This window comes from Tripterygium wilfordii, chromosome 9 (assembly GCF_013401445.1).
Source record: "Tripterygium wilfordii isolate XIE 37 chromosome 9, ASM1340144v1, whole genome shotgun sequence".
NCBI lineage: Eukaryota > Viridiplantae > Streptophyta > Magnoliopsida > Celastrales > Celastraceae > Tripterygium > Tripterygium wilfordii.
The window spans coordinates 2748985-2775844 of NC_052240.1; the positions used below are offsets into that span (position 1 = coordinate 2748985).

The window sequence follows — 26860 nt, forward strand, 5'->3', positions numbered from 1 at the left end:
ACAATTCTCAATCAAACACATTAGATGCAGTCCCTAGACTAGACCATCCAAGAATACAATCAAATATGTCATTCTTATGTATCCAATCACACAACTATCACGAAATTAAAAGAGAAAAATAGAAGCTATGATTCTTTGAGCATACCTTGAGTAATTGAAACCTTGCACCCACCGTTCGAGACTAGAAACTAGAAAAGAAACTTAGCCACTCATTATAATGAGAATAAACATTAATTTTATAGATGAAAACCAATATTTACAATTAAGATCACAAGAACTAAGTAAAACCCTAGAGAGAGAGAGAGAGAGACTATGGAGGCTAGATGTTGTGTAATCAATGAATGAGAAAGAAACCTCAATCTTAGGGTTTTTCCCTCTTTTTACAATAGAAAATACCTAACTACCCTTATAAAATTGTTCCCCATTGGTTACATACATGATTTACCCCAAATGCCCTTGAAATTTTGGTGCAGAAAATTACAGATCCGCGGTAGGTGTCCGGACGGCTTCGGAAGGTGTCCAAATACTTGGGTTTCATCAAGTCTTCGTTATAGACTCTGTCTCATTTTTCAAAGGAAGTGTCCGGACACCTAATGTGGGTACTCGGACAGTAAGTGTCCGGACACCTTGGGAGGTGTTCCGACACCTCACAGCAAAAGGTGGCCAAAAATTGCTCCAACTTGCCCGAACAAGATCCGATTCTTACAAAACCAAAGGGAAACATTTATAAGAGTGAAACTAAGCTAAAATGCAATCAAGTACATTAGCTACAGGTAGCAACGTAATTAGAAATTTGCCGTCGAGATTAACACTCGTTACAGTCAAAGTCATAATTTGCCTTAGGGATTGGCTAAGGACGGAAGATGAAAATACAAAAATGCAAAATGTAAAAAGAAAGAGATTAATGAAAGAGTTTTCCAACACTTGGTGCATTAGTCAAAAAAATTTCCCGAGTAGAAAGGTCCCAACCTAATTGGAATGTTTTCAATCAATAATAATGCAAAAGGTGTTATTGTCACATTTGATCATCAATTCTAATTTATAATTTCTTTAATATAAATATATTTATAATTTTAATGAATATTATAAATTATTATATTAGGCGCTGCGTGGCCAGACCCACCAAACCTGGCCCTAGGGCCATTTGCAGGCCAGGCCTGATCTTTTCAACTTCGCGGGCCAGCGCAGCAGCCGAGCCCGGCCCAGCTCGTGAACCTCTAGTAACCGGAAATAAATACTAAAAATAAAATGCAAATACGATTCTTTTTGTCATTTTCACACGACGCGAATCGCACGAACTTGCCTACCGATCGCGCGATGACGCTGCGCTATTGTCGCGACTTTTGGACTCTTCAATTCAATAACTTGCTAATCGATTCGATAACGACAACTTCCAACCATCCATGACTCTTACAACTTCTTTATTAATTCATTTACTTTTTCCTCAGGTCACATCACTTTATAGGAAGTATAAATACCTGTGTGGCGGGTGGGTTTCATGATTTATCTCAACTTCAGCTTCCCCTCACAAGAGGGAAAAGAATATGAAGTTCGAGGGAGCCAGAGCGAGGACTGTGCATCTTAGTCCAAAAGTTGTGGCCGGGAGATGTTGTAAATCAACAAGACAGAGCAGATATCAGGTATGAAGTTACTTCATAATAAGTGTACAAGGGTAAGTTTTACGGCAGTCTGTAGTTATATTTAATTACTACTAATGTTTTTGTGTTCAGAAAAGAAACATTAAGGCGGCGATTTTGCGAGTAAGGGAAGAGATGGCGGAGATTAGTGAAACACAGAGTTCCATCAGAGAGGGTCAGAGGCAAGTTAGGGAAAAAATCGAGAAGATGCAGAGAGAGCGCGAGCAATTGAGGAAGGAAACAGAGGCTATATCGAAGCAGAGTGCGAGCATCCAATCACGTCTACATCTCATGTTGCAAATATCAAAAGCAAGAGCTCAAGGCGATTCTGCTTTGGCCGATCATATTCTCCAGTCTCTCCGGTTGGTTTGATTTCCTTAACCTTTTACACTCTTATTATGTATGTATCGTGTGTTTGTATACGTCCATGAATATGTTTGATCAATAAAGTTGGGCTGTGTATATAGAAATTGAAACGGGTGTGCTTCTTTAATTCTTTAAAACTGATTGATGAAAGCAAATAAAATGCAAATAAGAGCAAAAAATAGAAAGGAAAAGATTCTTCCAGCGTCGAAAAATATAAAATCCTTGAGAATATATACCATTATGTGAGGTATTTAGGAACCCAAAACCATCATTTCATTTCTTCCTTTCAAAAACTTTACTCCTGCAATCCCATGTTGTAGGATTTGATGAAATTAATGATGGAAATGACGACAAAAGGGAAAAAAATGATACGTGGAACCCAAATGTAATTACAGAACCATTTCGTTTTAGATTTCTTAGGCAAGTAAAGAAGTGAAGAAATGCATTGTAATATCAAAGTCCCATATCATCAAATTTGAAGCCACTGTTGTTCTGAGAAGGAGTGAACGCAATGAACTGCAAGGACACCACCCTATACATACATTAACAATGAAACCACCTTCTGTATTGGCCAAAGTCCGTCTCTACACGAAGTCTCCTCAAACAAGGCCTATAATAATCTTAGTCGAGCCTAACAGGTATACAGCCTAAGCCCTATCGACAACTAGGCCCATGAGAGTACTAGTCGAGCACATAGGCCCACGGCCTAAGCTCCATTGACAACTATTCCCACGAGAGTCTTAGTCGAGCTCACAGGCCCTAAGCTCTTTCGACAACTAGGTCCACGATAGTCTTAGTTGAGTCCACAAGCCCATGGCTTAAGCGTCCGATCCGACCAAGGGCGCCTTGGTTGGACAAAGAAATCTGACCAAGGCATCACATCCCACCAAGTTCTTCTTGGTATGATGGGCGGCCACAAAACTACAAATTAATGAAATTTACCGAAAATTCAAGATGGTGATGAACAAGTCAATTAAAATTTGCGGACTACTTATATTTCGAAAGCATTCAAGTTTTGCAATTTGACAAAACTACCACAAAAAATGAGATGCCATATTTTTAGTTTTATCAACGTCGCTGTGTTACTAGTGAAACTAGTTGGGAGCTTGCTTAATTTGTGAAAAATGCCAATAAAACTGCAAATCTCAAGTTTTAACATATATTATATAAAATTAATTTTTTCAAGATATATATATAGTTGTTTTCCTATACGAACGCTCGTTTATGAGAATCTTTACAGACTACACATATAACACAGTTTTTTTTTTCTCCTTCGCATCTCTCTTGTTCCGATATCGACCCACCAAATTAAATCTCATACCACCACGATCAAAACCCCATAAGCCTTGACTACCAATGTTCCGTATTCCGACCAAAATCAATCACGAAAGTTGCAGACCACATCAAGCAAGAATGACCCCAATTTAGTCACCTGAGTTGCTGCTGTTGGTAGCCACCATCTACATCTACTAGCAAAAACGGAGACAGAGAGACGAGAAGGAGAGAGAAGTATTAATTTCTCTCATCTCAATCGTTGGTCAGAATTAACGGCTAGAGGAGATGTCCGGACAGATACTAATCTGTCTCCAAAAATGAACTCGTTGTCCGAACGGATCGAGGAGCTATCCGAATAGCTTCACCAGAAAGACGCTATGTATGAGCCAAATTCCACAATTGAAAGGCATGCATTATATGCAAGCTTGTAAAATTATCCAAGATAAAGATCATGGACATATATATTTGGGTTGAGTATAACTCGTTAAATCCGAATCATAAAAAGTAATTAAAGAGAACAAAGTGATGACTAAAAAAGTGTATTGGGACTCAAATTACCAACAAGATCATCCATTCATTGTCACATCATCAAGTTCACGCATAACAATAATAGAATCAAGTTACTTCCTTGAACAATCTTTCAAATAGAAAATATTCATAAAAGCACAAGCTTATAGAATAATCTTGTCATTAGGCCAACTCTCAAATAACATGCGAAGCACCAATTATCCTAAATGTTAACGCTTATAAAGAAGGTGAATCTTTTAATATTTTGTATTACTTAGTAAACCGATATACATTGCTCTAGGACTCCATTTGGTTTTAATATAGTGCAATTATAATAGAAATCTTGTTACACGTAATAACAAGTTTGACAGGTCTTGTGATTACAAATTTTATAATATATGTCAAGTATTAATAATGTGATTACTAAAAATAGAAAAGTTAAAATTAAACCAAACATTGTCATGTAATGTGAATATAATTATCATTACAATACAAGTCTATCCAATCAAGCCGTAAGAATAAGACTAGCTTATTAACTAATTGTCGAACTGAGACTCACATCGATCAGATGGTTTAGCGTGTGTGTGGCCTGTGGACATTTAAAAAAAAAACCTTTTTGCACGCAAGTTTGAATATTTCTCCTCTCAGAATTTGTATAGAAAAAAAACTTTTTCCAAGAAATTGATGGTCAATCCGTTGGTCTTTCAACTATTGCCAAATTTCCAACTATTTATTATCTAAGAGAGAAATTACATGCACAGTAATTCAGTGGGAATCGCTCGTTGATTATGACTGGCGTTGGATGCTGGTTGATACCTTGACATAAGCTCTCCACTATGCAATGTTACCTAATCTTCCTGCATACGTAGTAAAATAAATAATGATCAAGACAGACGGTCCACTAGCTAGCGCATCGTGCCAACCGTCAAGTCGGTAGCACAGAATCGCGCGATACACTTTCGACCTCGCGCGACACCGCTCCTTGTTATTTAAGCAAATAAGCAACTTCCCTTCCTTCACGCATTATCTTCTTTATGACCTCACCTTCATTCTTTTATTCTCTTTTAAGTTTCTGAGAAACCGATTGAATTTCATCGACTTATTATTCGTACATTACTTCTTGACTTTTCACAACTTCGTGTTGCTATAAATAATGGATCCATCTTCAGAGTTCAACCGCTTTGATAGTTAATTTACAGAGCAAAACACATGAAGCTTTTGTTATGGCGTCGGTGTCCACTCTCTTCTTCAAGAATTAAGATTGGACGAAATTTGGTGTGCAAAAGAAGTCCCAGAAATATTGTCCGTAAAAAGCCCAAACGATTTCTGAACAGAAGGCAATCGGTAAGTTCTAACTTGGTCTCTTTATTTGATAAGCAAATTAATTTCAAGCATGACTATTGATTTTTTTTTCCTTGGCGAATGCAGAATAAGAAAGTAGGGAGCAGCAAAATAAAGGAAGGCATAGCACGGCTGAAGACGGAGATGGCAGAGATCAACGTGGAACAAAAAAGCATTGCGGAGGGACAGAAACAGGTGCGGAAGAAGTACGAGGAGATTCAGAGAGAACGCGAGCAACTAAAGAAGGAAACAGAGCTCATTTCGCAGCAGAGTCATGGTATCCGAGTTCGTTTAGATTTAATGTTCGAAATCATGAGAGCAAGAGTTGCGAGCGATTCTGCCAAAGTTGCTCAACTTACTCTACGTCTCAAGTTAGTAACCGAACATGAATATGATGATATTTAACTAATTCTCAATTAGAGGCTAATACAATTAAACTTTGATTGCCAGAGACTTGATAGCGAAGCCAAAGGAACAAAAGGAAGCTTTGATGCCAGATGAAAATAATATTTAGGCCTATGGCTATGTAAACGTTTCTAATTTCTATAGTGTGTTGTGATGTGTGTAATATGTAATATGTTTCAAAGCCTTTATCTGTAATGACTTCCAGAATGTAATCAAACCAAAAAAAATTATGTATGTGCTAATTATGTTTGTATTGAAGATTGTCTTCTAATGGAAGCAAATAGGTACAAATCTTTTACTACCAACAAAAACATAGTAAATCACTTCACAGTTCAAACACAGAGTTGCAAATCTTCATGGCAATAAATAATGCATAAAAAACCTACTCCACAACAACTTTGACCGCACATCTTTACAATACAAAGAACAGTCAGTCCAAAACTCCATATACATACATATTTAAAACGAATAAGATCAGAAAAAGCTCTATACTTCGTAAAAAATTTCAAACAATCATCTCTATTATATTTCAACCTAAACAAACGCCTCTACTTTGCGTAAAAACTTATACTATATTCCATTAAATCGGTGCACTAGATTCGATTTTCACATCCAAGATATTGTCCGCTCTAGGGTTCTACAGGTGTTCCTACCCTCCCCTCATGAATTTATTGTTAAAATATATAGATATATTCAATCCCTCTCCATCAATAACACATTTTCATGGAGGAGAACATCCAGTAGTAACTCCGCAGTTAAGCGTGCTTTTGCGAGAGCACTATTGAAATGGGTGATCTCCTGGGAGGGTAAAGCCGCCACTACTGAGATGTGCGACCTCTTGAGAAAACAAAGCCATGCAGCCCCAATGATTTTGTTGATTATGAACATTAATCGAAAACATTTGGGATAAAGGCTTTATGGTGATGATAACGATCATGGCTAACATGTGATCAAGTTATAGTCTTGCATTGTAATAATGCAATTACACACTTATTAATAATGGTCCTGCTAGCTATCACTGGGGGAGTTTGTCTCAACAGAAATCAGAGCATTTTCAGTTGTTGAAACAAAATTCTATTGAGAGTTCTTCTTTATGGATAGCATAGGCACCTTAGTTTTTATATATATATGAAATATTAATTTACATAGTTTGTATCTTTTAATGGATCTACTCCAGATTGTAGTGTAAATGAGAGGCACCCTCTACTGTTAGGCGAGTACCCTTTTTTTTTATATGATTGAGCCAAATCAATGTAGTTAGCAAATGGGGATTGGAGATACATTGTTGTTAGGGAATTCCTATTTCATTCCTGACTAGACTTGTTAAAAAAATGGCTCATATCAGAAGAATTATTTCACCTTAAAACTCAAAAAAAAAATGTAAATTATGCGAGAGGGAAACGAAGCATACCATATCTGTATAGTCTGCGAGGGTTCTATTTCAACATTTGGTATCAGAGCTTGAGATTTTGTTTCTTAGGCGGCTAAGGTTTCGCAAACAAGATGAGTGAGCTCAATATGCATACCAAGTTCAACAAGTTTGATGGCAAATGTGACTTCAGTGTATGTCAGATTCCATACTCTGTTTTTCTTCACCAAAATAGCATAACAAATACAATGGCTTGTGGCGTCTAATTGTTTGTACCCTTCCTGTGATTCTCTCCAAGTTGATTCTGCAAAGAATTTACCATAAAAAATGACCAAATCATCTTTTTTTCCAACTAATTGACACAAACCTAATTTAAGGATATTAAAGATTCCCAACAAAACTCACCAAAAATAACAGAAACAATACATTGGCTTGTGTCATCCAATTATTTGTACCCTTCTAATGATTCAAAGTCCAAGCTGATTATGTAAATAATTTATCATCGCAAATGATCAAATCATCTTTAACTAATTGAAACAAACCCTAATTGGAGAAACCACAATCAAATCATCTGACGAGAAATGTAAATCAAATGTGAGTTTTGTTTAGCAGCATGTCCTGAGATTTAAGATAAAAGCTACGAAAATAATATGTAACCCATCAATTTGATAGCCCATGGGAGCTCACCATGTTTATTCCATTGATTTAATCAATGGAATAGTTTTATTTTCACTCTTTTATCTCAAAATACATTATTCAAAATTTAATATTTTAATATGATTCTATTATTTTTTAAAGCACATTCTATAATTCATTTCATTGTTTTAGTTTTGAATTCATTATTTTTGAAAATTTCATTAAAAAACAATGGAATTAAGAAATTCCATTGAAAAAAACAAAGGAATTAAGATTTACCTGATAAAACTCATTAACAATTAATCTTTTTAGAAAGAGCTTTATGCGTTGATATGAATATGTAATTTTAAAAAAAGTTTAACATGTATTTTAAAACTTAAAACGTTTTAAAATTTTATTTAAAAGATTTGGGCTACTACTATATGAACTAGCTATCACTGTTGTAAAATTTAATGCATGTAGATCAAGAAAATTGAAAGAAAAAAACACATATTGGACATTTTATCAAGGCTTTACCTGAACCGGTCTATACTGCTGGATTGCATACTTCAATGTTGTTGATCTTTGTGAACCTAAAAGCAAAGAATTGTTCACCATGAGTAAACAACATAAGAAACATACGAACTACCACCTACGGTGGTGCCACTCCACCTAGTAGGTAGGCCTCTCAATATCAAATCCTTTCCCCATCACCGCCTAGGAAGATCGGTCTAGATCGGACCTCCAGAGATCTACGGTTTATCCCTCTCACAGCCAGTTCGTTCAGATCCACCGGGTTCTTAGCAACTATCTTCTTGGGCTCGAATTCCGAGGGGACGAAGTAGAGGAGGTAGTGAGAGCCGGTGCATAGTTGAATCCAAAGGGTAGGTCATGGCTGACGTTGACGCCAACGACAACAGTGTCACGGAGCCTGGTGTTCTGGAGCTTCGGAGCCTGACGTTGCGGCATGTTCGGGGTGGATGACGGTGGCTAGGATGCGGTGGTCCTCAACGCAGAGATCCAGAAGAAAAAAAGACGTATTTCCAAAGGATCCGGGGGTCGTCCGGTTCCTATCATCTGGTGCAAACGTCCGGTATTTATCTTAGCCGTTGGACCTCATCTCTCACGCTCTTCATCGAAGGAAGCAGCTCTCATCTCCATCCTCGTCGTCAACTGAGATAGATATCAGATATACAAGGGAAACCCAGGAAAAACAAATCCTCAATAAGAAAACAAAAGGGGCAGATTATAACACTTAAGAGTGGCAGATTATAAAAAACCTCAATATGATAGCAACATTTATAATTGTTTTGGATCTCACAATTCAAGGCAAAAGATACAGAGAGTCTTCGACGGAGGTAGGAGGTAGCTGTATTCGACGGAGCAGAGTCTTTGACAGATATAGGTAGAGTCTTCCTGCTTCACTGATTTGGTATGCTAAGCAACGAACTTGAGAGGACATCTGGTCAAAAACATAGAGAAATTAAGAAGGAGAGGTTGGATTTTGGGACCCTCAATGTGGGACAAGTCATATTCAGCCGTTGGATTTAATTGTACAGATCCAACGGCTAAAATAAATACTGAACGTTATTATCAGATAATAATTGATAAGAATCGGACGAACCCCAGATCCTTTACCTAACGATAAAATGAAGGCCATGTCCCACACTCCCACAAAATAAGACAAACCCAAAAAAGCTAACATGAGAGAGTAGAAAAAACAAATGCAACTAATAAACATTCGATCCCACCCATTTTTGTAAATATATAAATAAATTTTAGTATATACATAGATAGATCCTCTATAGGAATAGTATTATGACTTTGACCACCTCCTTTTTTCATGGTAGCTCCCCTTGCAAGCTTCTTTTCTCCTGATCGATCATCCAGAGAAATGTTAATCACATGTTAATGATCACTAAATTGCATTGCTAGCACACGAAGTCCTTGATTAATGATTATTATTCCTTTTTCAGTCTTGGTCGCACGGAAGGTCCATCAAGTTTTTCTTTTTCTTTTATATATATAGAGTAGGGTCCATCAAGTTGGTCACATTGGTTGGGGTCACCAGTAGTGATTGTATATCCCACACTGCCACGCGTCTGGAAGAAAGATATCCGAACACGACTCTTGTCAATTTTCACATCGCGTGTAGACAAAACCAAAATTTGCTTCAATCGCACGAACATGCCTGCCGATCGCGCGAGGACGCGCGATATTCTTTTCGACTCTTCATTCCAATAGTTTTGCCAATCGATTCGATAAAGACAACTGACAACTATGAGTCTCACCAACTTCTTTATTCATTCATTTACTTTTGGCGTGTCAAATCACCTTATATATAGAAACAAGTTTAAATACCTTTCTAACGGTTTTTCATCTGTAACTCTTACGCTTCTCCTCCCAAGAGGGAAAAGAATATGAAGTCCGAGGGAGCCAAGGCGAGGACTCTGCATCTTTTACAGGTTTTTTTTTCTTCTTCTACTTATAATTTATTATGATTTTTGAAAAAATTTAGTTGATTCAGTCGACCAGCCGGTCATACGGATTGATCCATGATTGCTGGTGGCCTCACAAATATGATTCAGAATCCGACATTTAAAACGTTGCCATCCTTCAAGCATCATCTTTACGACCTCACTTTCATTCTTGTATACTTTCTAAAGTTTCTTGAGAAACTGACCTAGACTGTACTTGGTGAGGCGGTACATACAGTTGTACCGCTAGTGGTCCCATGAAAAGGTAGATTTTTTAGGGCGGTATCGTCCTCCAACAAAAGTTTCTTGAGAAACCAACTTAGAGTGTGTTTGGTGAGACGGTACACAGAGTTGTATCGCTTTGCGGGATCACCTCACCAAATACCAAATTTTTTAGGGCCATACCGCCTCACCAAAAACCAGATCTTTAGGAGCTTTTTCTTGGGTGGCGCTAAAAAGGTATGGATTTCACACCTAAAAGCTACATATTTATTTTTTAAAATTTTTTTGTGTGGGTCTCAGCTTTATATTAAATACAGTATATTTATACTTATATTTATATTATATTCGACACAAGTTAATAATAAAATTTTATAAATTAATAATTATAATTATACTTATAAATTAATAATAATATAAACAAAATATATTTTATATAACTTAACCACTACCAACATTTAGTAGCTTTACCAAACATTTCACAACTTATTTCAGAGCTTTAAGTTCAATTTCTTTTCACAGCTTAACAGCTAGAATTGAAAATCAACACAACCACTTTGTCAAACACACACTTAATTTCATTGACAGTCCCTACATTACTTCTTGACTTTTCCCACAACTTGTGTTGCTATGCTGTGTTTGGTGAAGTGATCCGCAGAGCGGTACCGCTTCACCAAACATGTGAAATTTGAGGGAGTTAACCGCCCTCACTTTTTTTTATAATTTTTTTATGCGGACCCCACATATTTTAAAGTCAAACTTTCCCTTTTTAAATAAAAAAATGATGGGACCCACTTGAATAATAAATATTACTAATAAACCCCAACTAAGATATATTTAGACTTAATAAATTAGATTTATAATTATAAATATATATATTAATAATTATAATAATATATATTTTTAATTTGACATTTTCTTTCATTTATATATGCAGTATATATTTTGTGCCGGGGCTCTGTTGTAAAAAAATTACAGCAGGCCCTGCTGTAATAACTATTTGAGATGAAAAAAAATTTTATTTTATTTTGAAAAAATTATAAATGTGTAGTTTATGATCTAACGAATCCAACGATATATTTTTTGTTGGAAACAAAAATCAAATTCATCGTGATCCAGACACCGAATGTTTTGCGTTTATATCCGACGGTCTAAAATTGTTAAATTATATTACAAATTTTATTTAAATATGAAACTAAAGTAATTATTATTTTTACTTAATAAAGTATATTTATAAATTAATAATCATTATTTATTTATTAAATTAACAATTAATTTTTTATTGAAATAAAAAAAATTAAAATGAAAAAATATAAACAAATATATTTACCCAACCTAACCGTTAGCAAAAGTTAACAGCTCTATCAAACACCTCACAGCTTTAAGCTCAGCTTTTTTTCCACATCTTAAATGCTAGCGTTGAAAATCAACACAACCGCTCTACCAAACGGGCACATATAAATATGGGATCCATCTTCAAAATTCAAACGCTTTGATAATTCATTCAGAGAGCAAAATTATGAAGCTCTTGCGCCCGTTTAGCATAGCGGTACCCAAAGCAAATCTGCTAGCAGTCCCGCTTTGCAATGCCGCTGAGCCAATCGCACATCACAGCCACATGCATGCAGAGCTTTTTTGAGCCGTTGAACGCCTTTTTTTTTCTTTTTATTTCAACTCACATGGAGCCCACTGTTATAATGACACTAATATTTTAAAAGTTTATTCATTTTTCTAATAAAAATAAGTTGGGCCCCATTTTTAATTATTGTAAATTTATAGGCTAAACATTTTTTCTTATTTTTTAAAGTTCTGTGGGTCCCATAGCTATCATTACAGTTTATCAATTTTTTATATAAAAAAACTTAATCTTAATTTCTTCACATTTTTTTATTTATTTTACTTAAAAAAATTTATATTAGTATTCTACTTAACATTTTTTATTTATGTAACGTAAAAAATAATTTATAATTTATAATATTATATTTTATACTTCAAATTATTTTTTATAAAAAAATGATTAAATAATGATTGTAATATTTAAAAAATCATTAAATAATGATTTTAGTTTTAAAAGTTTAAATTGAAATATAAGCATTTTTATTTATATTTGTCAAGAAAATATTATAACTTATTAATACGAATTATATAAAACAATAACTCAATTATTTTTTGTTAATTTACCAAACACTACATAATTTATTCAACATCTTTTCCATTAAGGTCAACTTTTAATTCGCCAAACACTTTACAACATATTACATAATTTTAAGCTCGTCTTTTCTTCCACAGTTTTTCCTCTAGCTTTATAACTTTTTGGTTGAACTTTAAAGGTGATAGGTGTAACTATATGCCAAACTGTCGTGGAAATTTTGTCTAGAGATTATAGATAGGGACTATATATGCATATCATAATTACAAAGAAAATGCCTAGCTATTTGGTAATTAAGAAATAACAAAAAAAAAAAACTAGTTATTTGACAATTCCGTAGGAATGTAAACAACTTGTGGAGGGGAGTTTGTTTCACTAGGAGATAACTTAGAATAGTGGACTAGTAACTATGCATGTATTTAATTATTTTTTGTTTCAAAATTGACAATTGTCATGTATAAAATTAAGAAGAAAAAATGATTTTGGACCCTTAAAATTTGGGGCCCCGGCGGCAGCCTACTAATTAGCTGCCTAGTGCTTGAGCCTCCCGGTAATATTCCAACTTGGTCTCTTAATTTGATGTGCAAATTAGTTTCTAACATCTGAAATCTCTCTCTGTTTCGTCACTTCTAACAAATTTTTTTTTTTCACAGAAATTGACGGCGAAGGAGGAGAAGCTGAGTGCGAAATTGGCTAAGATGAAAGCAAAGACTCCGCGGATGAAGGAGGGGCTGAACCATTCGAAGGCCGAACTGAATGCGATAGAATCGGAATGCGCCGGATTGAAGGAGGAGCGCAAGCTGGCGATTAAGAAGAAGGACGACCTCCAACTCTACTTCGACTATATGCTGTTTACCTTCTTCGATGGAGGAGATGGTGGAAAATGATGCCTCATCTACTCTTGGTTCCACTTGTTTGGGCATATTTGTCTTATTAGGGCTGTTATTGGTATGGTAAATTATCCATTGGTATACCATTACCGATCAATTGGTTACCGAAAATAACAGAAGATTGGTATACCGTTACCAATTGTTCGGTACGGTAAATTTACCGATGATTTCGGTAACGGTAACGGTAAGCAAAGTTCAAAACCGGTAAATTTCCCGATTACCGACATATATATTAAATATATATTAATATTATTTTTAGTTTTAGTTTTATTTAATTATGACCATTAGATTGATCTAATTTAATCTAGACCATTTATTATTTTTAGGGTTATCATTTATATATCACTCGTAGCAATTTCATTAACTTTAAAGCAGCGTTTGCTACATAACAAAATGCTTTGTTGGTATTGATTACATGCTTTTCTTCTCCATTTCCATTATGGTCTTTTATCTTTATTTATCTTGTTTCTTCTAGCTTTCATGCTATGGAGTTTAAAACACTTCGGATACTAAAAATATTAGAAATTAATGAAATGAAAGATTTTCCGTTATAGATTGTTGGAATAATGTTATGTGAATTCTCCTTTCTTTTTTTCTCCGATTGATAGGTATTTTCTCTTATTCACATGTAGCACAATGATCCTTCTCATTAATCTATTACTTTTATTATTGGTATTGTAGGCAAGATGAAAGTGTTGTACTTTCATACAATGACTATTAAACACAATACTACTTGATGTATTTTTTTTTCTTTCTCTTTTTTAAATAAGTTTAAGAATTGGTAAATTTACCAATTACCGACTTACCATTACCGATCGATCGGTATACCGACCATCGGTATACCGACTCTTCCGGTAACGGTAACGGTAACATTTTTTGAGTTACCGAAAGAATTGGTATGGTAACGGTATTCTGTGTTTGGTAACGGTAACCGTACCAATAACAGCCCTATGTCTTATGTTGTCTTTTATTATTGAGTCATGTCCTGTTCAGTCATTTCTCTTTGATGTTAGTTGGTCTTTCTTTCTATTTGTTGTCTTGCTTTTAGGGTCTGTCTGAAGGAGTATGTTCTGTAACTCAATTGTATGAACTTGTGCTGCTCTAAGTCGAAATCACTATACAATATCTCGCGACGACGCACAATATCTCGCGACTTTTGGACTATAAAATACAATAACTTGCTAATCGAATCGATAACGACAACTTCCAACCATGAGTGACTCTTACTACTTCTTTTTTTTAATTCATTTACTTCTTCCACAGGTCACATCACTTTACTTTATAGGGGTGTGCCTGGTGGGTTTCATGATTCATCTTAACTTAAAGCTTCCCCTCACAAGAGGGAAAAGAATATGAAGTTCGAGGGAGCCAGAGCGTGGACTTTGCATCAACAACAACGCAGAAGATGTTGTAAATCAACAAGACGGAGCAGATATCAGGTATAAAATTTACTTGTCAAGTATACAAGGGTAAGTTCCTCGATAGTTATATTTCATTACTATGTTTTTGTGTTCAGAAAAGAAACATTAAGGCGGCGATTATGCGAGTAAGGGAAGAGATGGCAGAGATTAGTGAAACACAGAGTTCCATCAGAGAGGGTCAGAGGCAAGTTAGGGAAAAAAATCGAGAAGATGCAGAGAGAGCGTGAGCAATTGAGGAAGGCAACAGAGGTTATATCGAAGCAGAGTGCGAGCATCCAATTACGTCTAAATCTCATGTTGCAAATATCAAAAGCAAGAGCTCAAGGCGATTCTGCTTTGGCCGATCATATTCTCCACTCTCTCCGGCTGGTTTGATTTCCTCTACCTTCAACACTCTTTATATAGTGGTTATCTCTATATATTATGTATATATCGTCTGTTTTTCCTATATATGAAAAATAAAGTTTGGCTGTGTGATCGATGAAAAGAAATCAAACCTAGTATAATAAAGATTATACTAGCCCAGAACCAACAACCAAGTGAAGAAGAACAAACTGGTAAGACAAGAACCAAAAGGACAACCAATAACTGATCTTATTTCACATGAACAAGGGATACTAAAATGTCCAACCACTTGATTTACTACAACAAAACACTACTATAAATAACCATAACAGAAGACTCTAGAACAGACTCAATAAAACATGCAACACGACAATCAAAGCCAAAGAAACACACGTGGGATAATGAACAGACTCGAGAACATAAATGGACACTTGGAAATAACACTATTGACCAAACATTATTTTCCAAACCAGACAAAGTACTCTTCCTTCTCCAAAAAAATCGACTTAAGCTTTCAACAATTGAGAAATCAAAATTCGTGTGCTTCTTTAATTCTTTAAAAATTATCGATGAAAGGAAATAAAATGCAAATAATATGAAAAATACGAAAATCCTTGAGAATATATACCAATATATATCATTAACCTTTCAAAAACGTTGCTCCTGCAATCCCATTTGTAGGATTTGATGAAATTAATGATGGAAATGACAACAAAAGGGAAAAAAAAAAAAAAAAAAGGAATGATGTGTAGAACCCAAATGTAATTACAGAAGCATTTTGTTTTAGATTTCTTAAGAAAGTAAAGAAGAGAAGAAATGCATTTTAATATTCGAGTCCAATATCATCAAATTTGAAGCCATTGTTGTTCTGAAAATCGCAAGGCTAAGCAGAACGAGCGAATGCAGTAACAATATGTAGATGAACTGAAAGGACACAACCTTGTAGTGTCAAATGAGTTTGCCTATTGGTGTTCATTATTTTTTTTTCTCCTCCTCCTTCTTGTATTGATCTTATCATGGCTGATTATGTAGGGGTTGCCTACCCCAGAATGGTTTTTGAATAAATTTTATCCCTCCTTTTGAGTAAAAAAAAAACGAGTTCTCTTTCACCTTCTTCTCCTCTGATTTTCCATAGATTGTTCCAGAGCTTTGTAGCATCAGCAAAATGAAGATGTGGCCTCCTTACACAAGTTTGATATGCTAAAGATTCAATGATTAAATGTTAACATTTATTTGATTGGTATAGCTAGCATTTGTTTCATTGTTTGACAAAACAAAAAAAAACTACAAAATAAGGAAATTTACCAAAAATTCAAGATGGTGACAAAGAAGCCAAATTAAAATTTGCGGACTACTTATATATTTTGAAAGCGTTCAAGTATGTCTAGTATGTGAAATTATTTTTTTTAATATATATATATAGAGTCCTTTTCCTATATGGACGCCCGAATCAAGCCCAGAAGGTGTATTACCAACAATATGTATGGACACAACATACCGATATGACACTATTTTCTCTCCTTCCCGTCTCTCTCTCTTTCGTTTTGTTGGGCCATGGTTTTCAACAACTGATCCACCAAATTAAAACCTAGACCGCCACGATCAAAACCACATAAACCTTGATCAACAATGTTTCATATTCAGACTAGAATCAAGAGACCAAAGAACCGATTAAAAAGATTGAATAAAGTTCCTTGAAGTATCTTTCAAATAAAAAGATTCATGAAAGCACAAGCTTATATAACTTTTTTTTTAAAAGGGTATAAGCCCAACATTTTATTCTATGATAACAAAGTTTCACCTAGCGCCACAATAGTAGCCTAAGAAATTACAAATCGAAACCAATGAAAGGAGAGACTTGAATTGAAGAAACAATGAAAAAAACCAAACAACCACCAAAAAATACCTAGAAGACAGCATTATCCAAAGATGAAATTGGAGAGATTAGACAAACAAACAAAAAAACAGACAAAACATTGTCCACCGATACAGACTAAACAAATAAACAAACAAACAAAAATAAAAATCACAAATGGTCTGGATCAAGTGTCTTGGCTTCCGGCCACTCCATCAAGATTTGATATTAGAAAAATCGATTTCCACCAGATCTAAAAGCACCATCACGTAAACCACATATTTGTGTCGTTGGACCACATCTAAAGATAGATGATGAAGAAAACCACTTATAAAATAATCTTGTCGGTAAGCCAACTCTCAAATTGAATCACAAGTTTGAATCTTTCTCCTCTCTAATTTCGTGTAGAAATAAATGAAACAATTGTGTCATTAGGGTTAAACCTCACATTTCCCTCTTAAATTTTTAGAAAACTGCTTTCCAAGAAATTGATGATCAATCCGCTGCCAAAGTTTCCAACTATTATTTATTATATTATACAAGAAAAAGAAATTACACAACAATAGTTTAGCTCTCAATTGAAAAAGATTTACCCAACCACTTCTAGGTAGGCCTAATTTCACCCAAATCTAGGTGCATGTTCTTGTGACTTTTTTCTTTTTTGGTGGGGTAGTTTCATCCAGACGTGCGCAAAGTTATTTATTTATTATCTCAATATTGGGTCAAGATCTCTATAAAATAAAAATAAAATAAAATAAAAGGGTGTGAGTGATATTTCGTGGGGAATCGCTCATTGATTATGACTGAGTTGGATCATAGTTGTGACCTTGACATATATGCTTTCGACTATGCGATGTTGTCGAAACTTCCTCCACAAAGTGAGGAGTAAAATAATAATTATCCCGTAGCGCATCGTGTTAAGTCGGTCACGCAGAATCGCGCGATAAACTTTCGACCTCGCGCGACACAAAGTAATTTCATTGACTTCCGTCATACATTACTTCTCGATTTTTCACAATTTGTGTGGCTATAAATAGGGGATCCATCTTCAAATTTCAAAGCCGCTGATAGTTCATTTACAGAGCAAACCACATGAAGCTCTTGTTATCGCATCGTTATCTACTTGTCTCTTCAAGAATTATGAGTGGACGAAATTGGGTGCGCAAAAGAATACCCAGACATATTGTCCGTAAAAAGCCCAAACGATTTCTGAACAGAAGGCAATCGGTAATGTTCCAACTTGGTCTCCTAGTTTGATGTGCACATTAATTTCTAACATGACGATTGATTTATTTTTTCTTGGCAAAAGCAGAATAAGAGAGTAGTAGGGAGTAGGAAAATAAAGGAACGCATAGAGCGGCTGAAGTCGGAGATAGCGGAGATTAGCATGGAGCAAAAGAGCATCGCGGAGGGACAGAAACAAATGCGGAAGAAGTACGAGCAGATTCAGAGGGAACGTGAGAAACTGTGGAAGGAAATAGAGCTAATTTCGCAGCAGAGTCATGGTATCCGTGTTCGTTTGAATTTAATGTTCGAAATCATGAGAGCAAGAGTTGAGAATGATTATGCCAAAGTCACTCAACTCACTCTACGTCTCAGGTTAGTAATCTTCCAAAACCAGAACATGAACATGACGATATTAAGTAGTTTTCAATTGGAGGCTAATACATTTCTAGCTTTGAATGCCAGGGACTTGATAGCGAAGCCAAAGGAAGAAAAGGAAGTGTTGATGGATCAAGATGGAAATAATAACATTAGGCCTATGGCTATGTAAAGGTTTCTATATGGTATTGTGATGTATGTAATATCTTTTAAAACTGAGAATGGGAGGTAGTCTGGTTAGTCAGGTTGTCTGCCCAAGACCTTGAGGTATAAGGTTTCATTCTCACCGGGGATTTGGGATTTGAATAGTTTTCCATCTGTTGTGATGGTCTTTATGTCCCTCGGACATGGCTTAGAGTGTGTGTGACCTGTGGGCCTCTATATAGGTATCTTCCAAAGCTAGCCTTATCGGTAATGTCTTATAGAATGTAATTAATAAAAAACAATTTATTATATATGCTAATTATGTTTGCATTAAAGATTGTCTTATAATAGAAGCAAATAACATAAATATTTTACGACCAACAAAAACTGAGTAAATCACTGCAAAATTCAAATACAGAGTTGCAAATCTTCAAGGCAATAAATATTGCATAAAAATAAAAAAATAAAAACTCCTCGACAATCCCTTCTATTATATTTCGTTAAATCGATGCCGATCCGCGCATCGCAATTCAACCATTTGGCCTCGGGGGTTGTGTTTTTAAATAATTTATAAGTAGTAATAACTTTATAATAAATTAAATATTCACTTAATTAGTTTATTACAACTTTTTTAAAAAAAACTATCTAAGTTGTTGCAAAAAGTTCTCCGCAAACACACAAAGATAATTGAATAATATAATGAAGCAATCGAAAATAGAGAGAAAAAAAGAAGAAAACATGAGGTTTACGACTGTTTTTGATATAGGAATTTCAATAATACATTCACAATGAGTTTTAAACCTTTATATACTAGCTACCTAGGTATCCGAAATTATAACTATATCCACATACAAAAATAATCAATCCACGTTAATAATACCGTAAAATACGCTACGCTCACCTCTCGCTCAACTTCATCTTTCCTAGAGTTTTTAGATATTAAGTAATACTTTTAATATGAGTCATTACTTAACATAAGTTATATTAAACTACACTACAGGAGCCTTATTATGCTTGGATCTCTTCAACGTCTGTCATTGCTTATCTTCTCACACAAAGCTTGAATTTTCACTTTGAGATGCTTATTCTGATGTTCTAAATCTGCAAATCTGTTTACAAGTTGCGTCTTCTCTTCCATCCATCCAATGAAAGCAACATTTTGACGTAAAATTGTAATTTCATGCGTTAGCATCTCAAGCTGGTCATCTCTATCTTTGGAACTGACCTGCTTAGGAAGAGCCTCATAGTCAAGACTCTAAGCATGGTCAACTCCGATTATGTGAAAAAAAAAACTGTAGAGTAATTGAAACAGAGAGAAACTAACCATTCTTTGCAGAAATGCTTCCATAAGAACTTCTATGCATCCATTTTGACGCCTCAATTTGTTCATTGCATCTTGGAGTTGTTTTATCTCCTTAGTTTTTGATTCCAATTTTAAATTCATAGAATTTATTTCAGTCCTTATTGATTGATTTGCGAGCTTCACATGTCTGTTTTCTACTGTAAACTTATCTAACTCATCCTGCATTTTCTTTTTCCTTTCCTTCATGACAAAAAAAAAAAAAAGAAGCAAAATAAAGGAGAAGAACAGAAAAGGGAGCTATGGCACACATAAAATAAAAAATAAATAAAAAAAGAACTTTATTTTATTACAATCTTTACCTTACATCGGTCACGATAACGCTTGTCGTTCCATCTTTTCTTTTCAACCCTGTCTTGTGCAATGCCCTGAGCTATGTTTACTCGTCTGCTTGAGCCAACCTGGTTTGGTTGTGTCAATACAACTTGGTGAAGCTCATCTTGACTAGTTTGGTTCAAGATCCATGATTCTGTTCTCCCTGCCCCTATGCACAATTTTATCAAGATGTATAAATATATATACATACACACACGGAAGAAACACAATTGTATTTGAAATTACTAATGTTTGCTTACCAGCTGTGTTATCTTCCAGGAGGTTTGATAAATTCCCTCCCTCAACTGCTGTGCTAAGATCTGCTATGTCAAGTGCATCCATTGAAGTGGCATAAAAAAAATAAATAAATAAAAAAAGTGCTTCCATTGATCAATCTGCAAACAAACTTCAGGCACAATTCCAATGCACACCCACCCCCACTGGTATATAAAGAGAAACAATGTTTGTATTAGAGGTGATCAAAAGGGTCCCAGAGATTAAACAGCGTGAAGGTATCGCAAGATTTCTCTCGGTGTGTTGGAAAGATTGAGCGAAGGCAGAGCGAAGAAGGGCGATTGCCATTCTCTCAACTCTGATACACTCTCTCTTTGAAAACCAAGAAATAAAGACAGAGTGACAGACCAACAAATTCGCAAGTGTAAATTTGTCCATTAGTGCATCGCACTGAATCCCGCGATTCACTTTCCACATCGCCCGACACCGCTCGTATGCACGGAATCGCGCGATTCACTTTCGACATCGCGCGACTCAGTTTCGACATAGTGGCGCGATGAACTTTCGACCTCGCGCGACACCGTGGGTTAAGCAATTAAGCTGCATCCCATCACTATCAGCAACTTGCCTTCCTTCACGCATCATCTTTTATTACCTCACGTTCATTACTTTCTAAAGTTTCCGAGAAACCGACTTAATTTCATTGACTTTGTCCCTACATTACTTCTTGATTTTACACAACTTATACTGCTATAATTATGTGATCCATCTTCAAATTTCAAAACCGCTGACAGTTCGTTTACAGAGCAAAAACATGAAGTTCGTAGAAATATTAAGAGTGCACAAAATTGGGTGTGCAAAAGAAGTCCCAGAAATATTCTCCGAAAAAAGCCCAAACGCTTTCTGAACCGAAGGCAATCGGTAAGTTCCAACTTGGTCTCTGTGCAAATTAATTTCTAACATGACCATTGATTTTTTTTTTCTTTGCTTTGCGAAAGCAGAATAAGAGAGTAGGGAGTAGGAGGATAAAGGAAGGCATAGTGCACGGCTAAAGAAGGAGATGGCGGAGATCAGCATGGAGCAAAAGAGCGTCGTGGAGGGACAGAAACAAGTGTGGAAGAAGTATGAGCAAATTCAAAGGGAACGCGAGCAACTGTGGAAGGAAAAGAGTTATTTTCACAGCAGAGTCATGGTAAATTTAATATTCGAAATGATGAGAGCAATAGTTGAGAGCAATTCTGCCTGCCAATCGTGTGACGATGGTGGGATCCCTAACAGTGTTGTTTGTCATTTTTCGTATCAGCTTCTAAAATGTGCTCAATCGAACGAGCGTGCCTGCCGATCGCGGGACAACGCACAATATCTCGAGGGAGCCATAGCGAGGACTGTGCATCAAAAACAACACAGAAGTTGTAAATCAACAAGACAGAGCAGATATCAGGTATAAAATTTACTCGTCAAGTGTATAAGGGTAAGTTTACTGTAGTTATATTTAATTACTAATGTTTTTTGTGTTCAGAAAGGAAACATAAAGGCGGCGATTATGCGAGTAAGGGAAGAGATGGCGGAGATTAGTGAAACACAGAGTTCCATCTGAGAGGGTCAGAGGCAAGTGAGGGAAAAATTCGAGGAGATGCGGAGAGAGCGTGAGTGATTGAGGAAGGAAACGGAGGTTATATCGAAGCAGAGTGCGAGCATCCAATTACGTCTAAATTTCATGTTGCAAATATCAAAAGCAAAAGCTCAAGGCGATTCTGTTCTGGCCGATCAGCTTCTCCAGTCTCTCCGGTTGGTTTTGATTTCCATACCTTTCAACACTCTTTATATAGTGGTTATCTCTATATATTATGCATATATCTTATGTTTTTCCTATATATGATAAATAAAGTTATTGTGCTTCTTTAATTCTTTAAAAACGAATGATGAAAGCAAATAAAATGCAAATTAGAGCAAACAATAGATAATAGATAGGGAAAGATTCTCTTTTTTTTTTTTTTCAGCATCCAAAGATATCAAAACCTTAAGAATATATACCATTATGTGAGGAATTTAGGGACCTATACTATCGAAAACCTTGAGAATATATACCATCGAAAGATATCAAGTCACAAGTCGTTCTCCTATGCGAACGGGGAATCGAACCCAAAAGTTGTATTACTCACAATATTTACGGACCATCAAATACGACACTATTTTCTCTCTTTACCATCTTCTCTTTGTTTCGTTGAGCCATAGTTTCCAACAACTGATCCACCAAATTAAAACCTAGACTGCCACGATCAAAACCACATAGGTCTTGATGAAAGAGGTTTCATATTCCGACTAGAATCAAGAGAACAAAGTACTGTGTTGGGGTTTTTACCCCTACTAGTGAGTAGTGATGACAGTATGAGTGTTCAGGCATTATGTGATTATTGCTATTTATATAATGTATGTTGTATTTGTATTTGTGTATTTATGCTTGATTTTGTGTGAAGACGTATCCTGAGATAGCCTACTCATGTAACTTGATGTAGGCTATACCAGTTGTGCTTCCAGCTCAGCGGTGACGTTGATTAGAATAGTTATGGGCTGCTGCGTCTTTATTTAAGTATTAGAATAGAATTGTCTTTAATTAGAAACTCTTTGTCTAGGTTTTTGATTAATTAATGGAATACTTGCGTTTTAAGTTTCCTAGTTTCAATTTTGAGGAAGCTCCTTAAAATTAGATTGTGTGATGGAAGTCCACTTAGGAAACTTGGATCTCAGAATATTTGAAGTCTAACGCAACTAGGGTTCCTGAAAGACTATTTATACTTACCGTCAAAGACTTACAAGGCACCCAAAGTCGTTGCAGTAGTACAAAGCAGACTCTTTCAAGTTTTAGAGATTCGTTTCATATGTATTTATAGTTGAAGAAGAATCCTAGCGTGAGACAACTCTTGGTGAAGTGGATCACTTATTAGTGGAGTATCAAACAGCTTCTTCTCAACTTGGATGCTTTGGTTGCGGCCAAACTTTGAGTAGCTAACGTAATTGTTGTGTTTTGGGAAACATACGCTGGATAAATTGATGTATTAAGGTATCTTAAGGTTAGATCCTTTGTAATCTTTATTCATATAGTGAATTGTTTCCGAAGTCGATCGCTTGATAGACTCGAGGTTTTTCCCTGTTAGGTTTTTCTCGTTATTTCAATGTGTTTGGTGGTTGTTCACTTATTCTACAAGTTCTATAATATTTAACTAACAGTTCTTGAACAATAACATATTTTCATACTCATCAAAAGTGTATTGGGACTCAAATTACCAACAAGATGATCCATCCATTAATTGTCACATCATCAATTTTAAATATATAACAATGATAGAATAAAGTTACTTGAACTATCTTTCAAATAAAAAAGATTCGTAAAGCAAAAGCTTATAGAATAATCTTCTTTCTTTTTTTGAAAAGGGTATATGCCCCAACAGTTTATTCCATGATAACAAAGTTTCACCTTGTGTCACGATAGTAGCTTAGGAAATTACAAACCGAAGCCAAGGAAATGAGGCACCTGGATTCAAGAAACAACAAAAAAATCAAACAACCACCAGAAAATCGGGTGACAACATTGTCCAGAGATAAAACCGGACAGATTGACAGATTAAACAAACAAAAACTGACAAAACATTGTCCACCCGGACAGACTAAACAAATAAACAGACAAACATAAATAAAAGATCACAAATGGTCTGGATCAAGTGTGTTGGCTTCCACTCCATCAAGATTTGACGTTGGAAAGACCGATTTCCACTAGATCTAAGAGCACCATTCTAGGATTTGTGTCGCTGGACCACATTTGAAGACAGATGATGAAGAAAACCACTTATAGAATAATCTTGTTGATAAGCCAACTCTCAAATATCATATGCAAACACCAATTATCCTAAATGTTAAAGTTTATAAAAGGGCGACTCTTTTAATATTTTGTATTACTTATGAACCGATATATTACTCTAGGGCCCCATTTGGTTTCAATGTAGAGCAATTGTAATAGGAATCATATTACGCGTAATCCAAATTTTGACAACTATTGTGATTACAAGTTTTATAATATATGTCAAGTATTGGTAATGTGATTACAAGAAATGAAAAAGTTAAAATTAAACTAGATATTATTATGTAATATGTAGAAATAAATGAAACAATTGTCTCATAGGGTTAAACCTCATATTTCCCTCTTAAATCTTTAGAAAACTTTTTTTCCAAGAAATTGATGGTCGATCCATTGGTTTTTCGACTCTAGAAACCTATCTTGCCAAAGTTTCCAACTATTTATTATATTATGCAAGAAAAAGAAATTACACAACAATACAATAGTTTAGCTCTCAATTGAAAAGATTTATCCAACCATTTCTAGGTAGGCCTAATCACCCCAACCGCCCCCCCAACCCTAGTATCATGTTTCTGTGACTTTTCCTTTTGGTGGGGTCGTTTCATCCATATATACGCACAATTATTTATTTGTTTATTATCTCTATAGAAAAAAATAATAAAAATAAAAGGTTGTGATATTTCCAGGGGAATCGCTTGCTCGTTGATTATGACAGAGTTGGGTCGTGGTTATCATCTTGACATAGATGCCCTCGACTATGCAATGTTACCGAATCTTCTTCTACACGTCGTAAAGTAATAAAGAAAGACTAAGAAATTGGCGAAAGTAAATTGTCCACTAGCGCATCGTGTCGACTGTCCAGTCGGTCGCACAGAATCGTGCGATTTCCTTTCGACCTCGCGCGACACCGCTCCTAATTATTTAAGCAGCAATAACCAACCTCCATTCCTTCATGGATAATCTATGACCTCACCTTCTGTCTTTTCGCGACTTTTTTAAGTTTCTAAGAAACCGACTTAATTACTTCTTGACTTTTCAGCAACTGTATTGCTGCTATAAATAAGGGATCCGTCTTCACGGTTCAACCGCTTTGATGGTTCATTCACCGATCAAAACACATGAAGCTCTTGTTATCTCGTCGGTGTCCACTCTCTTCTTCGAGAATTAAGAGTGGGAGAAATTGGGTGTGCAAGAGAAATCCCAGAAATGTTGTCCGCAAAAGGCCCCAACGATTTCTGAACAGAAGGCAATCGGTAAGGTTCCAACTTGCTCTGTTTATTTGATGTGCAAATTAATTTCTAACACGACGATTGATTGTTATTTTTTTCTTGGCGAAAGCAGAATAAGAGAGTAGGGAGTAGGAAAATAAAGGAAGGCATAGCACGGCTGAAGAAGGAGATGGCTGAGATCAGCGTGGAGCAAAAGAGCATTGCAGAAGGACAAAAACAAGTGCGGAAGAAGTACGAGGAGATTCAAAGAGAACGTGAGCAGCTCTGGAAGGAAACGGAGCTCATTTCGCAACAAAGTCATGGTATCCGAGTTCGTTTGGATTTAATGTTTCAAATCATGAGAGCAAGAGTTGCGAGCGATTCTGCCAAAGTTGCTCAACTTACTCTACGTCTCAGGTTAGTAACCGAACGAATATGATGTTATTTATCTAATTCTCCATTAGAGGCTTATACAATTATTACTTTGATTGCCAGGGACTTGATAGCGAAGCCAAAGGAAGAAAATGAAGTCTTGATGCCGGATTGAAATAATATTTAGGCCTATGGCTATGTAAACGTTTATACTTTCTAGTGTGTGTTTTGATCCGTGTAATAAAGAGGAAAGGCTAGACTATGGTATTTAGACAGTGTTTTAGCAGTCAGAACCTGTCCTAGTCTTTCCTACAAACTTCATATATTTGTATGGATATGTGTGTGTGTCATGTAACATATCTACTTCAATTAATGAGAGTAATTTCTTCACAATTCTTTATGGTATGTGAGCAACAAGATTCCACTGAGTTATTAGATTATCTATATGCTAATAATGTTTTGATTAAAGATTCTCACAAATCTTTTACAACCAACAAAAACTGAGTAAATCACTTCAAATATAGAGTTTGCAAAGATTCATGGCAAGAGATATTGCATAAGAAAAACAACTCCGCAACAACTTTAATCACCCATTCTTACAAGACCAAGAACACTCAAAGTTCTATAAGTCTATATACATAGATATTTAAAAGGAATAAGGTCATAAAAAGATTTGTACCTTGAAAAAAAATGTAATCAATCCCCTCATTATATTTCAGACTAAACAAATTCCTCTACTTTGCGTAAGCTTGCATATCTAATTTTCGTTAAATCGATGCTCATGTGGGTTATATTACTTGGCATGAGATAACATCTTAAAAAACCTATGTACTTTGAAGAAAGTGTCAAACAAGTCATTGCACTATATTTCGAGCTAAATAAACTTCTATAGTTTTACGTA

At 35.5% G+C, this 26860-nt stretch overlaps 5 protein-coding genes and 2 long non-coding RNA genes across 10 annotated transcripts; 5 read left to right on the plus strand and 2 right to left on the minus strand.

Moving 5' to 3' along the window:
• Positions 1-1502: 1502 nt before the first annotated feature.
• LOC120005345 lies at positions 1503-2113 on the plus strand. Its single transcript, XM_038854936.1, has 2 exons — positions 1503-1640; positions 1731-2113. The coding sequence occupies exons 1-2, from the start codon at positions 1545-1547 to the stop codon at positions 2007-2009; spliced, it is 375 nt and encodes a 124-aa protein (XP_038710864.1). The 5' UTR covers positions 1503-1544; the 3' UTR covers positions 2010-2113.
• Positions 2114-4435: 2322 nt separating this feature from the next.
• LOC120005349 lies at positions 4436-8674 on the minus strand. The gene is made up of 3 exons (XR_005469802.1): positions 8053-8674; positions 6943-7204; positions 4436-4642 (listed from the first exon to the last, which is right to left on the minus strand). It is a non-coding gene; the product is annotated as an uncharacterized LOC120005349 (long non-coding RNA).
• Positions 4802-26359, plus strand: LOC120005344. Of its 3 annotated transcripts, none has more exons than XM_038854933.1 (3): positions 4802-5129; positions 5214-5497; positions 5577-5836. In XM_038854933.1, exons 1-3 carry the CDS (start codon positions 4995-4997, stop codon positions 5638-5640), a joined length of 483 nt encoding a protein of 160 aa, XP_038710861.1. In that variant the 5' UTR covers positions 4802-4994; the 3' UTR covers positions 5641-5836. The 3 variants fall into 3 exon arrangements, with proteins under 3 accessions (XP_038710861.1, XP_038710863.1, XP_038710862.1); XM_038854935.1 differs by lacking the exons at positions 5214-5497; positions 5577-5836 and adding exons at positions 25721-26004; positions 26083-26359 and having other exon boundaries at positions 4837-5129; XM_038854934.1 differs by lacking the exons at positions 4802-5129; positions 5214-5497; positions 5577-5836 and adding exons at positions 25396-25632; positions 25721-26004; positions 26083-26359.
• On the plus strand, positions 14534-15150 carry LOC120005347. The gene is made up of 2 exons (XR_005469801.1): positions 14534-14689; positions 14767-15150. It is a non-coding gene; the product is annotated as an uncharacterized LOC120005347 (long non-coding RNA).
• Positions 17916-18952, plus strand: LOC120005343 (golgin subfamily A member 6-like protein 2). The gene is made up of 3 exons (XM_038854932.1): positions 17916-18098; positions 18184-18470; positions 18561-18952. The coding sequence occupies exons 1-3, from the start codon at positions 17964-17966 to the stop codon at positions 18643-18645; spliced, it is 507 nt and encodes a 168-aa protein (XP_038710860.1). The 5' UTR covers positions 17916-17963; the 3' UTR covers positions 18646-18952.
• On the minus strand, positions 19617-20978 carry LOC120005342. 2 transcript variants are annotated; one of them, XM_038854930.1, is made up of 4 exons: positions 20553-20978; positions 20280-20455; positions 19942-20160; positions 19617-19842 (listed from the first exon to the last, which is right to left on the minus strand). In XM_038854930.1, the coding sequence occupies exons 1-4, from the start codon at positions 20677-20679 to the stop codon at positions 19642-19644; spliced, it is 723 nt and encodes a 240-aa protein (XP_038710858.1). In that variant the 5' UTR covers positions 20680-20978; the 3' UTR covers positions 19617-19641. The 2 variants fall into 2 exon arrangements, with proteins under 2 accessions (XP_038710858.1, XP_038710857.1); XM_038854929.1 differs by having other exon boundaries at positions 19621-19842; positions 20280-20461; positions 20553-20919.
• LOC120005346 lies at positions 21294-22426 on the plus strand. The gene is made up of 4 exons (XM_038854937.1): positions 21294-21447; positions 21528-21718; positions 21830-21967; positions 22046-22426. The coding sequence occupies exons 2-4, from the start codon at positions 21587-21589 to the stop codon at positions 22121-22123; spliced, it is 348 nt and encodes a 115-aa protein (XP_038710865.1). The 5' UTR covers positions 21294-21447; positions 21528-21586; the 3' UTR covers positions 22124-22426.
• Positions 26360-26860: the final 501 nt, after the last annotated feature.